The following is a 16,281-nucleotide window of genomic DNA, read 5'->3' as shown; positions in this document are numbered from 1 at the left end:
CTGCCTAATGTTTCTAAGCATAATTAGATATATATCAGATCAATATTTGTTGCAAGTATCATCAAGTTTGATTCAGGTATTTCAGAGTTATGACACTAATAACAAAAGTTCATTAAATATCCAAATGAAGAGATAATTGACACGACACTCACAGTATCATCATAATATTCTTAGATTGTCATCTGTTAAAAGTTTCATGACATTTTGTGCAGTATTTCTTGATATATGTCTACAATGTCATTACCGTCTCCATAGGGAAACCATTGTACAGAATAAACAGACAGACAGACACACACACACACACTAACACACACACACACACACGGACAGACAGACAGACATCCCTATGACATTAGCTCACGTGTTTGCACACGTGAGCTAAACATTAATTTTAACAGATTAAATTAGTTACAAGAAATTTAAAAAATAGAAAATTAATTCAAAATACCAGAAAAAAATAATCCTATGCTACATAATATTAATTCTAGGATGTAAGATTAATTTAAAATATGTTTACTTAATTCAAGGAATATACAAAATTAAGTGACAGTACTAGTAAAAGTAATTCGAGACGACATAAAATTAATTTTGACACATTAAAATTAATGTGACATAATTTTGACCACAACGGCCTCCATATACCAATTCCATTCATAAAAGACTCTACGCGATAATTAGTTTATTGATGCAACACACTTGTATGAGATCACTGCTATAGCATCGCGCAAATTTGTGTGTCCCATGCAGACAGTGTGTCTAGGGAAATTGAAATCAACTGCAGAAATCAACTGCGCTGATTTACATGCTAAGCTGTCTGAACAAGACTTGTACATGGACCAGTGCATGGTAAATGTACATTGTATCTTAATCTTGAACACTGTGTGCCAATGGTAAACTCATTTACAACCCAAGATAGAGCTGGTTTTGCCTTTGTACAAACAGAATTTCGGACTGCATCACGTGGACTTAATCAACAGTAGAGTGGTCATGGGTGTATTAGCAATGACTAGGGAAGGGACTAGGACATAGGACATACAGGACATTTAAAGTATTCTAGTTCTAGGTCAACAATACAATACTATATGCATGCACTCATGCTGGTAAGCGAAATGCTTGTTTCTAAAGTTTCTAACACAAATATTTGTGACAAAAAAGTAACATTTAAGTGGCACTCCCACTTGGTACCATTCTTAAAACACATTTTTTAATGCTAACGGTTGATATTAGAGATGTAGCGACTGCGCGCGGATCGCGAGATATCAATAAAAACATGTCCTCAAAAAAGTAAAAGTTTGAATTCCGGTGGTCCACCTAATTTCAGCTCCCGAACATCGAACATTCGGCACTAGGAACATTGTCAACTAAGGTATGGAGTACGAGTCTACGCTGACGCTGCTGTACGCCACAGTTCCACTCGCGTTGGTGATCGGCCACGCCCCGTGGGAGAAAGCTGAGTCTTAGGCCTACTGACTTGGCAAAAAAACGAAAAACAATACAAGTTTACATCGACAAACAGAGGTAAATTATTCCCTCTCCCTGCATTTATTTTACCATACTTGGGCAAATGTAGGAGAACAACATGTCAAACTGTTGTTCGATAATATGACCTGCAACATGAACGGTATTTTTATCAGGATGAGATAGAACCATGTCCCACAGATCAAGAAAACGCACACCAATGCCACCAAAGACTCTCCGTAGCATTCTATTCATGTCATAGAACAGATAATTTCCGCTATGAACACTCTGTGAAACACTGTTATTATCTCGAGGATGTGCCAACTTGATAATGACGATTGAATTTGGACATCGCTCGAAAAGTCGAATGACTGAAAATTTGGTTCGGTAAATTCTGTCAATGTAAGCTCTGACTGACCACGAAGCATAGTGGAAGCCGAAATTAAATACTACAACCGGGGTGTATGATCTACACAAGGAGACATTGATCTTGTCGATAAAATCACTTTCAAAAGTCACTTCTTCAACCTTCTGAACAGGAAAACCTGTACGTAGTCCAAAAAATTTACAGACTGTTTTTACTATCTCACCCATAATGGCCTTTCTATTGAAAACACGATTCAATTGTAAGAGTGTGGAGTCTCCTATGAAGAAGAAACTTTTGTCTGACGTACAGTTTAACCTTAATTGTGGAGTCCATTTCTGACTTTTGCACATCATTGGTACAAATGTGATGTTGTTCAGCCAGTAACCGCTCGTCATGGCAACAGGAAGATCGGGTCCACAGGTGGGTAATTTCAACTCCTTTCTAGAGTCTGGAATAAAACGATACAAATTGGCATGAAATAATTATGGTCTGTCGTCAATCAATGCTTTCCTTGTGGATAGCATGAGCCTCGACCTAGACAATATTAGTGCGCTCAAAGTTACATGACACTTTGCTAATCAAACATTTCATCAGATTAATTTCAAAGCTTTCGAGAAACATATATGTCCATTTTTAAGTTTATTTGCTTTCGTCGAAAGAGAAAATTAACATCCCTGGAGTTATCACATGTTATCCAGGCAATTTGAGTTTAAAATATAGGTTAATTTTTGACAATATCTGACAGCACAATATACCTGAAATTAGTTAAAGACGAGCAACGGAAGTCTTTTGCCAGCTTCAATCTCGATTCCAAACATGAAAATCTATGCGTGTTACATGTCTTGTGAAACATAAACCACAAAAACATGAAAGAGATACTTCTCCTCGGGGCATCATTAATATATATATTTCCCTTTGACAAGTTCGAAAGGCTAGGATACAAAAAATCGTTAATCAGTGCTTTGAGTTTTATTAGATATAGCGTCCAAACCGATCGTATATACTTTTAGAGGAAGAAGAAAACGTTGGGTTGCGAAAATGTTTCCTTATGGAATGGCGAGTTAATGGCTTGAAGTCACGACTATTGTCTATCAAACAGTAAGCCAAGATATGAACTCAAAATGCTGTGATATTTCAGAGTATGTTGCATTTTTCTCTAAACTAACACCTTTCGGTAACATATTTGCCACAAGGGTACAACTTCATTAAAAATGTTATGATCAACATCACGCGTAATATTCAGCGTTTATAGCTTTCATTGAACTAAAGTTACAAGAATTCAAGGAACCCGAGCAATTTATATTGTTGCAAAGGTCAGTTATTCAGATTATTGTGTTGACTGGACATATGCAACTGGAAGAGTTGGTGCGGTTGTCGAAAAAGTACATTTGCCTATTTTTGTGGATATGACTATTCCTGCAATGGAGGATTGGTTGACATTTCAATTATTTTTTAAATAAAGCAGCTTTTAAACTATTCTGTTTTGTCAAAACATGATGGTTGTGCTGTTTGCATAAGTATCATTGACAATGACATACTCTACAGAGGATACTTTTGCTGAAAATCTTACCATTTCGTCATATCTCAAAAATTATTGAGAATTTTCTAAAAGGCATGCTTACCATTTGCTTGTTGATAAGAGCGTGGTCATTATTGTCAGAAAAAAAAAACCATGGTGATATTTAGATTGCTCTTATAGTGAGAGTATCTGATCTCTAAACAAATAATTATTAGTTATGCAAGCCATTCCCTGAAAAAATAATCAGTTGCTGCCACTTCCAAATAGAATATATATATATATATATATATATATATATATATATATATATATATATATATATATATATATATATATATATATATATATATATATATATACCAGATTTGATTCAAATCCCTTGAGCTATCGTGCACATAGACAGACAGCCAGACAGACAGACAGACAACGGTACATCAATAGCTCACGTGTATGAAGACGTTAACTATAACAGTCGACTTACCTTCTATTTGCACCTTTATAGGGCACGCTGAAAATGTTGCATCTCTATAATTTCTGTTGAATATACACAAAAATCGATTAAGGTGCTTAATGATCAGACAAATACTTCCAGTTCAACAAACATTAAAAAAAAAACCCTGAATCTCTGCCAGCTTGCCACATTTAATCGTATTGCAAGAAAAATTGACGAGCATTCGAACGTTATGGTAATACGTCCTTCTGCCAAGTTTGATTGAATTCTGGCAATCATGTCAGAAAAACTGGCTCCAGATTTTAAAAATGGCCTCCGATCGTACGCATGCACTCGACCCTGTTGCAAAACAAATTAAAATGCAGTCATAACATAGTGCTATCTTTGTGCAACCATTGGGTTACATCATTCAGGGTGTGTGTAAACTATACCCATTCGCACAAATGGCCACTTGTTGCCCATTCATTGGATGACAAAATAAATCAATCTGCACATGCTTGCAATAGTGTTTTGTCCTAATACCAAGTTTATAGACAAATCAGTCTGGTCATGTCCGAGAAATAGCTCCGGAAAGACATACGGATTCCCGGACGGACGGTCAAAGCCAAATGCATAAATCCTGGCTCTAGACTTTTTCAGGCGGTGAGCAATGATAATTATTACTTATTAATTCTATAAATTCTTTGGTTTATTTAAAGATCTCTCTTTCATGTTGTTTTTCTTGTCATTACACATAACATCAAAACTTACCCTTCAAACAAGTATTCCTTATCCACAATCGTTACGGCGGCTTCTGCTAGCATCTCCAAGTTCTGAATGTCTTGGCTGGTACTTGCTAGCGTTCCGCACGCTAAAGATTCCGGTTTCTCACATAGTAACACAGTTTTACCTAAAGACCAGATATTTCCATAGCTACATTTGTTATTCCAGTGCCCTCCATTTCGTTGTTACTTTTTCCGACACGTTTCCATCGCTGAAACGGCAGACCAGAGAATCCGTTTTTCTCTGTGTCTAAAGTTGTTGTAGAACAAGACAGCCTCTCTTGTTACATACAGTGTAACGTTAATGAAGGCGTCTCGTCTCCCGTCCATCCCGCATAGAAGTACATACTGTATGTACCATTACCATAATCAACTGTCCTTCCAGCGGTGCTTTTTGTGAAATCTCGTTCGACATTACCCCTACCAAAAAGTCACCTCCCCTTAGACGCTTGCTTCCATGTTCATCTTTTGTTTCAATGATGACATGTATAAAATCCCCTTTTTTGTATTTCGTTTTCTTGTCGTGGAGTGTTACCCTTAAAGAGAGAGAGAGAGAGAAGAGAGAGAGAGAGAGAGAGAGAGAGAGAGAGAGAGAGAGAGAGAGACAGAGAGAGACGAGACAGAGACAGAGACAGAGAGACAGAGAGTCAGTACCACACAGAATGTTGATACATTAACAAGAGTTGTACCAAACTCTGTTTTAGTTACTCTTTTGGTAATAACAATAAATAAGTAAATTAGAGCGGATATAAATCATTTATAATCTGTCAAACGAGAGAAGTTAAGAATATTAATGATTTTCATGATTATGAATAAAAGAGTAACATGTTGCTATGTTTAAGAAAGGCTAGACGCACTTAAGGCGATACCGAAGGATTCAAGTTTCTAGGCAGCGGTTGCTAAGGAAAATTTGTCAAATCACGAAAATAAAGTTTTTGTACAGCAGATGCATGGTTGCCGGTCATGGAACGCATGACGTCATAGATATGCAGATTAGCACAGCATGTTTTTGAAAAGATTAAGCCACTCCAAATTTGCTCAAAATCCCCTAAAATTTTAAGCAATGATACTTGACATACTCATTCACAGTCCCGGACATGGATTAGGTCAGCCTTGAAACAAACACTACGTTTTAAATGACAAAAATCTACTTTGTAATTTTGTACAATTTTTTTCCTATTCCTGTCATATCTCAAAAATTATTGAGAATTTTCTAAAAGGCATGCTTAGCCTTATTTATCCTGGTGGTGTCTACAATTCTGCCTAAATTCATTTCAACAGATGGAAAATTGGCCGACTTGAAAGCTTTTAAACATTTGCAAGAGCAGAAGGCGACAGTGCCAGGAAGCTATATAAATCGTAACGATTTTCACGCGCAATAGCACGCATTTGGAACACTGCCAACCTTAGCTACCGCCCGCGAGTTGAATCATTCGGTATCGCCTTAACTTCGTTCGAAAGGTTACATAAATTATTGGAGGAACCAAACGAAAATACAGTTGTTTTGTAGGATTGATGAGTCTCCGTGTTTGTATATGCTAACGTGTTTGCTAAGGTGACAAGACAAACCTTTTAGAGTACGCCTGATTAAATATGTGTTTAATTTTTGTTGGTGCCTTGACTAACTTTTATTTACCATTAAAAGAGATAAAGCCATTGCAGTAACTTAAAACTGTTGAATGGTTTCCAACAAATTTAATTTTTATTGTGCTATACCCTTTCACCATTCAACTCGGTTTTGACATAGCAGCATAATTTGCAATATTCCCTGCTGAAGGCTTGTATACACTAGGGGTAGGTACAAATCCGACACATAGTGCGTCCGTTCAGGTACATTATCTGATTCAGTACGCCTAACGTTATCATGCGTTGTCAAGACTCATTCACGCTGACCCGTGCTCAACTATGCCTTACTTGGATTTGAAAATCGACGTCTCACTGAAGGAATCAGGGCCAACTTCTAGCGGTTTGTGACTTTTAGGAAACTCGTCTTCACCGTGTAAGTGCTTAAAGGACCATTCGTATTCTTGAACTATTCCAATCCATTCCATGCCAAAATGATCGTAGTTAAGGTAGGGGAACTTGACATCATATTCGGGAGAGGATGCAGTTTTCTCTTTATTTATCACGTCTTTCTTGTATCCTCCGATAGTAGTTCTTTCTGGTTCTGTTGTGTTAATAGTCCTGTCTGTTGTTTCCATGCCTTCTTTGAAGATCGGATTGACCCTTTTTTCCTAAATTAAAATGCACCACATGACCCACGCTAGGTAAATAGTTGAATTAATTCATCGATTCAATTAATTATTCCTTGCATGCCTTTGATACAGTCTCATGATTTACCTTAAAAAACATACACACAGGTGTATACACTACGGCCCAAAGGCGCCCCATTTTGTACGTGGAGTGCGCGTTCAGAGAGTCAATTTCACCCCCCGCGGCATGTTGAAAATTTCGCCGTGTTTCTCTGCTGCACAGCTAAATATTAATGAAAGAGTAACAGGTCCTATTTCCCGTATATGCTGCCCTTACAATTATAATATATTGGGAAGAATTTCACATGGGAATTCCAAAAATACGTAAGCGAAAACAGCCATATGCAAAATCAAGTAAAAACACAGTCAACAGCAACACGATCTTCTACTCGTCATTTCATAAAATAAGAGGGAAACTCAAAAAATAAAACCATAGAGTTTTAGTTACCTTCATGATACAGGGCTCGAAATTACTTTTTTCCCAGGTAGTCCCATTGGGCTACCATTTTCTGAAGTTGGTAGCCCAGTGACAAAGTCTGGTAGCCCATGCATGTTTTTTGTAAAGGATATTTTATTTATACCTAGACAAAGAAAGATTTATTTTGCATGATTCTGTCCAGGAAGTGAATTTTCTAGTCATTTAACATCAATACCTGCAGATCATAGTCTTAGGAGAACGGTATAGCATGTGTAGTAGATAACAGTGACGCCTCAAAGTTTGACGACCAATTCACACATACGCATAGCTTATACGCAAATCTTGATGTTCGCCATGACAACGAATTTTTACTCAGCACGTGTAAACATAACATGGCTAAAGATAGACTGGCTATGAATTTCAGTATAACAAATTGGTACAGTAATGTTCCTAATACTTTCGTGGCAATTTTGGCTATATTTCTCCACCATAGTAGGGCCTACACTATCATGGGATGATCTCGTACACTTCGGAAAGCGTAATTTGTGGATGGCCCGACAGCTTTTTCTTTGCAGGTTGAATAATTTTGTGTTTAATTGTGATTAAATAACTATGAAAATGAATTTCATTGGCCATCATTTCCCGAGCCTGTCATCCAAGTACATCTGTTCAGATAATGATATTTTATTGAAAGTTTGTCGTAACAATTCAACTGCACTGTCGCCTTTTAATTTGCATGACAAAGTCATAGTTTGGCCTTTCTGTGTCCAGCTGGGTTGATCTAATGAGCGTCGCCCATCTAGCAGCGATCAACATTATTTCTTCCACTAAGTAATTTCATATCTCAGGCTTTGGTAGTCCGTGTGGGCTACCATTTCATGGGTTTTGGTAGCCCAAGGGAAAAGTTGGTAGTCTGTGGACGCGGGACCACCGCTAATTTCGAGCCCTATGATATGTGTCATACCAAATATTATAAAAAATAATAGCGAAATCCGATCGCTGAATTTTTGCTCTTGCCCTCAATAAAATGGCGATCTTACGGCGATTGCATATGCAGAATCAGGGCCTTATATTGACACATTTTGATCGGTTATCGCCTCTTAAAGTGTACAGACCAAATACCAGTAAGGTTGTTGTAATTTATACCAAATTTCGGCGAATATCAACCATGAAAATTCCAGTAAACTGCAAAAATAACACAGAACAGAGACGAACGGGCGTAGACTCTCCACTGTAATCGTGCAGTGACCGTTATCGATCGATATTCTTTTGTCCGAAATTAATACATTGTTGTCTCGCTCACTCGCGTGTAGTTCCCCGTTCACAATGGCGCCAAAATACGCCGAAGTGCGCCAAATGTGCTGAAACGTAAGTAAAAGTATCACCAAAACTGAACAATTGTCGTCGATTTATTTTTAGTACAGGAACCAACGGATTCCTTGATGTTAAAGTGTATAAGTCAATATATGGGTTATTGCAAAAATGTTTATGACGTGACTTCAACACACTAGCGCCCAGCACGAGCGGCATACCGCGGCACCCAAACAGATTTTCGATCGATAATCTTTTGAAAATAAATTGATATAATGTTCGCGGTTGTCAATAGCGACCGGCTGAAAGTGCTGTTCGATAGAAATATGCTTCGCGGAATACCGTACACTGAGGCATACCTGTGGGCCGCAGTGTGTGTATATATATATATATATATATATATATATATATATATATATATATATATATATATATATATATATATATATATATATATATATATATATATATATATATATATATATGTGTATATATTTATATATATATATATATATATATATATATATATACATTTATTGTGTGTGTGTGTGTGTGTGAAAAGTACGCTGATAGCACACTCACTTCTCACATGTCAATCGCTGTGCAACAGGCTGCGTTTTTGTGTATGTTTCGACGCGGTGGAATAGAAGATAGAAGGAGCAGTCTATGACCACAAGCTGATAAGCTGAAGGCAACATATGTTACAGATGAGAGGATGACACACTGGCTAGCTACCAGAATGCCGTAAATTTTATTTGATTACATGTTTGTGAAATATTTTACCACTACGACAAGGTGGAGAGGGAAACAAGGTCACAAATGACATAAAACCACAAAAGAATAGAACATTTCATTAAACATACGAAAAAATACTTTGGCATATTTTTACGGGGTCGCAAGCTCCAATTTTGTATTACGTCATGTAAGTAAGACCATAGAATGCACTACTAATTCACTTATACAGCAAAATCAACATTTTGACCCGTGATACACAGGTTATAATAATGATAGATGATGATACTGTCCAACTGATCATTTAATAGGTATTGACATGTTTTGAAAAGTTCATTATGTGACTACAGTAGATGACATTAATCTTGCTAAAGATATTCATCATGCAAAAGCAGATTTCGAGGTCACTCAGCAGTTTCAGTTCAATGATATTGCGATTCTGCATATTGAACAACCTTTCATAATAAAGGTACACGTCCGCTAATGAAAAGTTGATAATATTTTTCACTTGTGTTGAAGATACAAAGATATGACAGTTTTGAAATAAATAGCATGAAAGACGCCCCTTTTTATATGTTTAACATTACCAAATCCGTAGAGCATTCATTTGTTACCATGTTATTATCCTCAGCAAGTTATTTAATGGTATCAGATGTCTGGAATGGGTAGATTTACCCAGCTAGCAGGCCACGTTTGTCGGGATTAGCCCAGAATTATGGAGTGTAGTTACGGTAGAATGTGCGTCAGGGATAGATATTTGGACTCTCAAACGTTTTTATGTCTGATTTACAACTTTGTTTGCTGATAAACAAATTCTCAACGTCTTAGTTCAGTGAACATCAAAATTTAATTCCCTGCATCCAATTAGCGCAGGAAATGCGGCCGTTTTGACTTTCTAATATAGGTATATGCAAGGTGATTTGTTTCATTGTTACCAAAATTTGCACTGTGACCCCTGATTTTATCAGATCCATGGAGGACTCTGAAAGACCTAGCTCGTCTACCCCGTATTATATCCGTCTCCATAGCTATAACATTGCTTTTTTGAAAGACCTTACCTATTTAACCTAATTATCCCTGTTGCATTCGTTTGGATGCGAATGAAATGTGTCGTATTCGGAAAACATCGTATGAACCACAAACCCTATAGTGCAACAGAAACCTAGACTCACATACATCTTAAGCTTGCGACCATAAATATTATTTGAAAAACGAAAGATGATTCATAATTTCAATTGAAAATTCTCCCTGTGGTCAAACAACCTTGTGTGTAGCCATATGTAACAACGTGGAGCCTGTTCCGAAAGTTCACAATTTCATGAAATTTCTCAAATACTAACAATCTATATGTTTTTTCGCGTCGGCATTTAGAGACTAATAAGAACGATGTTTGGAAAGGTTTGCAGATAAGTCCAGGTTGTGTCTTAACATATTTAGTTTGCATTACATCTTTGGTTTAACATTGCATCCATTACACTACCATCATAAAAGTTATCAAATATGTTACTTACCATCAAGGTACTAAAAAAGTACGTTATGAATACCATTCCCACTATAACAATCAGGAGCGGTCTTTTAAACTGTAAACAGACACCTGATGCACCAGACTTTCCTGAAGACACTCCTGTAATAAAGTGATTTTTATATGCATAAACATTCATTTTATGCTAAGAGCCTTCCTTCATTAGCGACAATTGTACGAAATACTGTGAGTTTTTGGGGAGGTAGCTTTTGCAAATGCTTTGCATAGAGGCCATAGTACTAATGGAGTTCCCGATGTACAGTCCGGCATATTACCTTAAAACCACTGTTGAGTAGAATAGCTCATTTACGTTGAAACTAGGTTTTTCCCAAACTGAAATGTAAATTTAGTTGCTATAAAATTCTCTCAAGTTCCGTTTGCTATGCCGATGAGGTGTTTTCAAATGGCAGCTAGAACTTGAAGCATGTGAATATACATTGAAGCAACTATTTATGAGTATTGACTCGATGTTCGACTATGATGACTATAATGGTGTATCTTTTCGGACATTGTACAGGAACTGACCTACCGCGTCTTTACTTTTTATTAGTCTAAGAAGTCTATCCCCGCCGACAAATCAAAGGGATGAGTCGAATATACACACTTCTATTCTTTACGACTTCAAATACAAGTCTATCGTAGAAAGTATCACTAGTTTGCTATCTTTTCACAGATAATGTTTCTCAGATATACCGTTGGTCATGCTGAATAAAATAAGATTATTGTGTTACTGTTTTATACAGCTCGGAAAGTGAAGTGCATTGGGTTACCTTTTCAAGACACTGACTAAGAACGCTGTCTGAATAGATTTGCAAATAAGTCCAAGCTGTGTACATAGTAGCATAGGCCACTGCTATGTGGTTGTACCTACCTGCTGACTCCATGGATCATAAATGGTCTTTCACTTAACTTCAAACAGTCGAAATTGAAATGGCCAACTTTCTGTGCTGTCTGTAAAGGACATATGAGTAGCTCTTTCATTCACGTAAGCAAATATTCTATGTTTATTGGCTACGAGATTTGTTATATCATAATAGCTGCGCGATTAGTGGGTGCGTCATATGTAACCAAAATTACTTATAGGATTGAATCCCAAAGCAACCAACCCATTGATGTCCGTGCTGTCGCAGTTGCAAAAGCTATATGGCATGAATTATTGTTAGTGACAAGCGGAAGGTAAACGAGGGAGGGTTGGGAGAGACAGGGAGAGGCAGATACACATGAACAGATTACAAATATTTGAACTTTGGACGGAATGGGGGAAATTGATTTGCATTCTTTTGTATTAAGCATTCTTTATACAGAGAGACATTAATTATTTGGAGAGAAAATGAGCCCAGTATGGAACAATGTTTTAGACCTATGGAGCTCATATGAGGAATGGAGATGTGTTCCTTACATTTATTATTCTTTCTTATGCAGAGCCAAATGAACCCGAATATCTAATTTTAAAAATCTGACAAAGGTGCTGATTTAATTGTCGTGATATTTTATTGTGAAATATTTCGTGTATTTACGGCATGTTGTCCATATGGCTTCCACTTCATTTGATAAATTTTAATGGCAATAGCCTGGGCTATAAGTTAGTACAGTGCTATAAAGGGGCAACAGGTGCTTATAGTCCAATATGGTGCTAATTGTAAAATGGCTATACGAGACAATCAGATTTTTGCCACAATACTCAACGAAACATATCAATACCGGTCTGCTTTAAGATGGGCACCGGGATCTTTTTGTGTGGTCGATATGGGTCAGTTTCCGATCTTTCCCTTAATTTTTGAGGAACACGCTCGCCATATATTTCGGAAATGGAGAGAGACGTCGAAAATAGTCGCGTTGTCAGCGCGCGTCCGATGACGACATCGATATGCAGATTGGGTAGCCAAAAGTTCAAAACCCTAAGGCTTTTTAAATCGCCACATTAGAACCAAAATACTTGCCCAGGGTTTCATTTAGTGAGCTTGGCTAGGGCTTGATAGTCCGTGACCATGAGGGGCCCACCGTGCAACCCCCAAATAAACCTACTACATTGACTATGACGTATTCCTTTTTCGACTGAAATGATTTGATGTTTATTTTTCACTGGGGGCATTACAACCCTGCAAAAATCACTCATTCTTAGCGTTTCGGGCCGTACATTTTTCTTGATATTCCTCGTAGGAGAAAGGCTAGCCAAAAACGATACGTCAACATGTAGATACATCGACCGATTTGACTTGTTGTGGAAATCAGTAAAATTTGTTGGCTATGAGAAAAGCTTTAGTGATTTTACTGTCGACCACCAAATGTCGATGAACGAAACCACAACATTTTTGGTGTCCAGTAGAAATTCCTTGGTTACTGATCGCGATGAGAAGTTTGGTCGACGCGAAATCACAGAAGGTAATACTGAACCGTATGGACGGCGCAATCTTGCTCGAAGCCGGGCCATATCCGCCAGTGCGCTGACATTGAAAACATGTCAAATACTGAGCAACATTATTTCACATGTCAAGGAGAGGAAATTTTGATGACGTCGCTACTTCAATAAAGAAACGTTTTCGATGTGCCTACTCGAAGTCTATAATGCGTACGTTGACTTTCACATTCGACATTGTGCAGTGTTTGTGCTTCGTTATGTGGTGCAGTAGGCTATAATGTAACTCCATTGCCGCTTGAGGTCAACTCAGGGACCAGACTAGCTGTGGGTCCATAGCTGTGCTGTTTTTAGACGGGATTCCTGCCGTGTGATATCGATGACCATCGTTCGTCTTATTGACATTGCCAGTCTCACAAAACTGAAATCAAACTTTTACTGTTTCTGGTCGTGGTGAGTTCCTAAAACCAAGCTGTCGATGAGTGTTGGCAATTTGTAATTTGGATGGAAAGTTTTTCGAAATATCGTCGAACAAACATGCGTAAGGGGTGCTTGCGGGGGATTTGGACGCTAGTCCATTCAATATCCCATAGTTGTGGTAGCATGGTCAAAATCGTAAAAGTCAAAACCAGCCCGTGAAAGGCAGGAATCCCGTCTGAAAACACGACAGCTATGACCTACAGCTAGGACCAGACTCAATATCCGTTGATTATGCGAATCACCTGGGGCCGGATGATGTGCCATGGCTGTGACATGTTGTTGAGCTGATGAGTATTGCTATGACGATTGCTTGGTTGTAAGTGGAGATAGATTGCCGTATATTGAACAAATCTGATAGAACAAATTATAATTGTATAATACTTACTTTTCGTCTTTGAAAAATTATATGTTCAACATTCAGCAAGGTCAAAATATGTAAAGGTTAGAAATCTTTCATACAAAATGACTAATGATATCGAATTGTAATTCTGTAGAATTTAAACATTTGAATCAACCTCAAAGCTGCATTCTTTAGATTTTGATTTGCACTCCTACACGCACGTGTATATGGAAACACCAATGACTAAACAACACTATTTTTATGCACCATTCCCCTAGTTTGCAATTGCATTTTCTATGCAGATGAAATTGTGCAAAATGAATCCGTTTTTCTACTTTCTATACTTCTTGTGTAAAAATGTTACTATACAGTAATGATTGTGTTTTCTAAGTCATGTGTGGTAAGTGTCAGCAATATTCTTGTTTTTTTACACATATCAGATGCAGATGGCATATATTTCTGATAATCAAGATCACTTCATAACAGCTGCAGAAGAAATTGATACCAGTAAGTTGAACACAATTCATATTTCCTGCTACAAAAATGAAATTTCTTTCCTACACTATACAAATGATTGCTGGCTATTCGTATGTTATTCTCTAAGATTATTATAATATGATTTGATTGTGTTCAAAATGTTCTAGATCCTGAAGTTCCTACTTTTAATTGAATAAACTGCAAAAAGACAACATTGCAAAATTCAGCTGTAGATATTCTGAGTTACCTGATCTACAATTAATATTTCGGAAGCACTGATACTACAATGAGTTATGAATTATATAACTATGAGAATTTCCACTCATGGAGCTAGGGAGGTGTATAATTTTTTGAGTATCTGAAGGTGTTTCACTAGATTATATATTGCCAAGAAACTGTAAAATGAGTCAGTAAAATATGGAAACATGGACAAAGGGTGTGTGTACGTTGTCTCATTTTCTGATCAACAAAATCCAGAATGTTTTCTGTCATTATTTTGCTGATATAAGATGCATATTGGAGTTGACCTTGAAATCTACATGAGTATCAAAACTGTCTGCCTTATCCCTATTAGGAAGATTCAGCTCTTGTTCAAACTGGACAACCTACCAAATGCTCAATAAGATATTTATGCTGATGTTTTAAAACACAGACCCAAAGGGTCTATGTTGGAAATTATTATTTTGTTTTATTTTGTAATTACAAAAGAAAACACTATTTGAATGTTTGACAGGCATGTGAATAAAGAATGACAGAGCCTCATCGTGCTAAAAGCTTACTCAATGTGGATTTAGGCCTAATCTAGTTATGTACGATTGCCACCACCGTACACTCACAGGCAAAATTTATTGAAGTCTGCTGGTATTATGGTGTGAATAAAGCGTTCTCCATTCAAAATAGTCACCTTTCTCAGTTCTCTATGGCCTGAAGTCGATAGTTTGCGGAAGTGAGTTGCATCTCCATTCTTAAACATGTCACTGGTTTTCCGTTCTACAACACGGAGGTTCTTGTAGATAGTTATGATACAAAACACTAATGATAAGACTAAGTCAGGAAGTGACCAGCAGAACTTTGTTATTGTTACAGACAAAATCACAAATAAAATATTTTCACTATTATTAAGTTTTACTAAGATGGCTAGTTTATGAAAATATTCGAACACTGAAATTGAGGATTCATAAAAATTGATATTGAGGGAAATTAAAGAAAAAAATTATTTAAAAGTAACTTTGAATGGCTATTAGAGGGTAAAAAAGTGTGACATGTATTTGAAGACTGACCGTTTGATTGTGGAAAATGTACGTTTTCTGGAGGAATGAAAGAGAGAGAGAGAGAGAGAGAGAGAGAGAGAGAGAGAGAGAGAGAGAGAGAGAGAGAGAGAGAATTTCAAGCAATGCTTATGTAGTATGCAAGCATGTCAGATACAAATGTGCTTGCATAGTTTTCTAACTTTAAAAAACCCCTGTCAAATAACTGCTATAATATATATATATATATATATATATATATATATATATATATATATGTATGTATATATATATATATATATATATATATATATATATATATATATATATATATATATATATATATATATATATATATTACAAAAAAATCAGTTTATTTATATATGCCCTGATATTATCATGACCAGGGAGCTGAAACACATATATTCTATGCTACTGCCAGCGCTAGGAAATATTGGTAAATATGTCACAGCCATGCCACGGTGATGAGGGAAATTTGTTTGGTAATTTGACTTCCTGTTTACCTCAAATTTCGGAAAAAGAAACACCAAAATATATCATATTTCACATAGTAGTTTGTGGCTAGAAAA

At 36.8% G+C, this 16,281-nt stretch overlaps 1 protein-coding gene and 1 long non-coding RNA gene across 3 annotated transcripts; both read right to left on the bottom strand.

Annotated features, from left to right (window-relative positions):
* Window positions 1-1,699: 1,699 nt before the first annotated feature.
* On the bottom strand, window positions 1,700-4,724 carry LOC139147513 (uncharacterized). The gene is made up of 3 exons (XR_011555737.1): window positions 4,546-4,724; window positions 3,826-3,878; window positions 1,700-2,273 (listed from the first exon to the last, which is right to left on the bottom strand). It is a non-coding gene; the product is annotated as an uncharacterized lncRNA (long non-coding RNA).
* Window positions 4,725-4,980: 256 nt separating this feature from the next.
* Window positions 4,981-11,926, bottom strand: LOC139147501 (uncharacterized). Of its 2 annotated transcripts, XR_011555736.1 has the most exons (4): window positions 11,663-11,926; window positions 10,781-10,893; window positions 6,471-6,790; window positions 4,981-5,092 (listed from the first exon to the last, which is right to left on the bottom strand). XR_011555736.1 is itself a non-coding variant. In XM_070718619.1 (3 exons), exons 1-3 carry the CDS (start codon window positions 11,673-11,675, stop codon window positions 6,467-6,469), a joined length of 450 nt encoding a protein of 149 aa, XP_070574720.1. In that variant the 5' UTR covers window positions 11,676-11,926; the 3' UTR covers window positions 6,329-6,466. The 2 variants fall into 2 exon arrangements, 1 of the variants encoding a protein (XP_070574720.1); XM_070718619.1 differs by lacking the exon at window positions 4,981-5,092 and having other exon boundaries at window positions 6,329-6,790.
* Window positions 11,927-16,281: the final 4,355 nt, after the last annotated feature.

The sequence above is a fragment of the Ptychodera flava genome, chromosome 2 (genome assembly GCF_041260155.1).
Source record: "Ptychodera flava strain L36383 chromosome 2, AS_Pfla_20210202, whole genome shotgun sequence".
In the NCBI taxonomy this organism is placed as follows: domain Eukaryota; kingdom Metazoa; phylum Hemichordata; class Enteropneusta; family Ptychoderidae; genus Ptychodera; species Ptychodera flava.
The sequence above is the reverse complement of the archived record's forward strand: the minus strand, read 5'-3'. Positions and strand labels throughout refer to the sequence as shown.

Bases quoted from the DNA above. Each gene is read 5' to 3' on its own strand.
- LOC139147501 (XM_070718619.1), bottom strand. The intron at 6,791-10,780 runs GTAAGTAACATA...ATTTTAATTTAG, and splicing joins ACTTTTTTAGTACCTTGATG to GAAAAAAGGGTCAATCCGAT.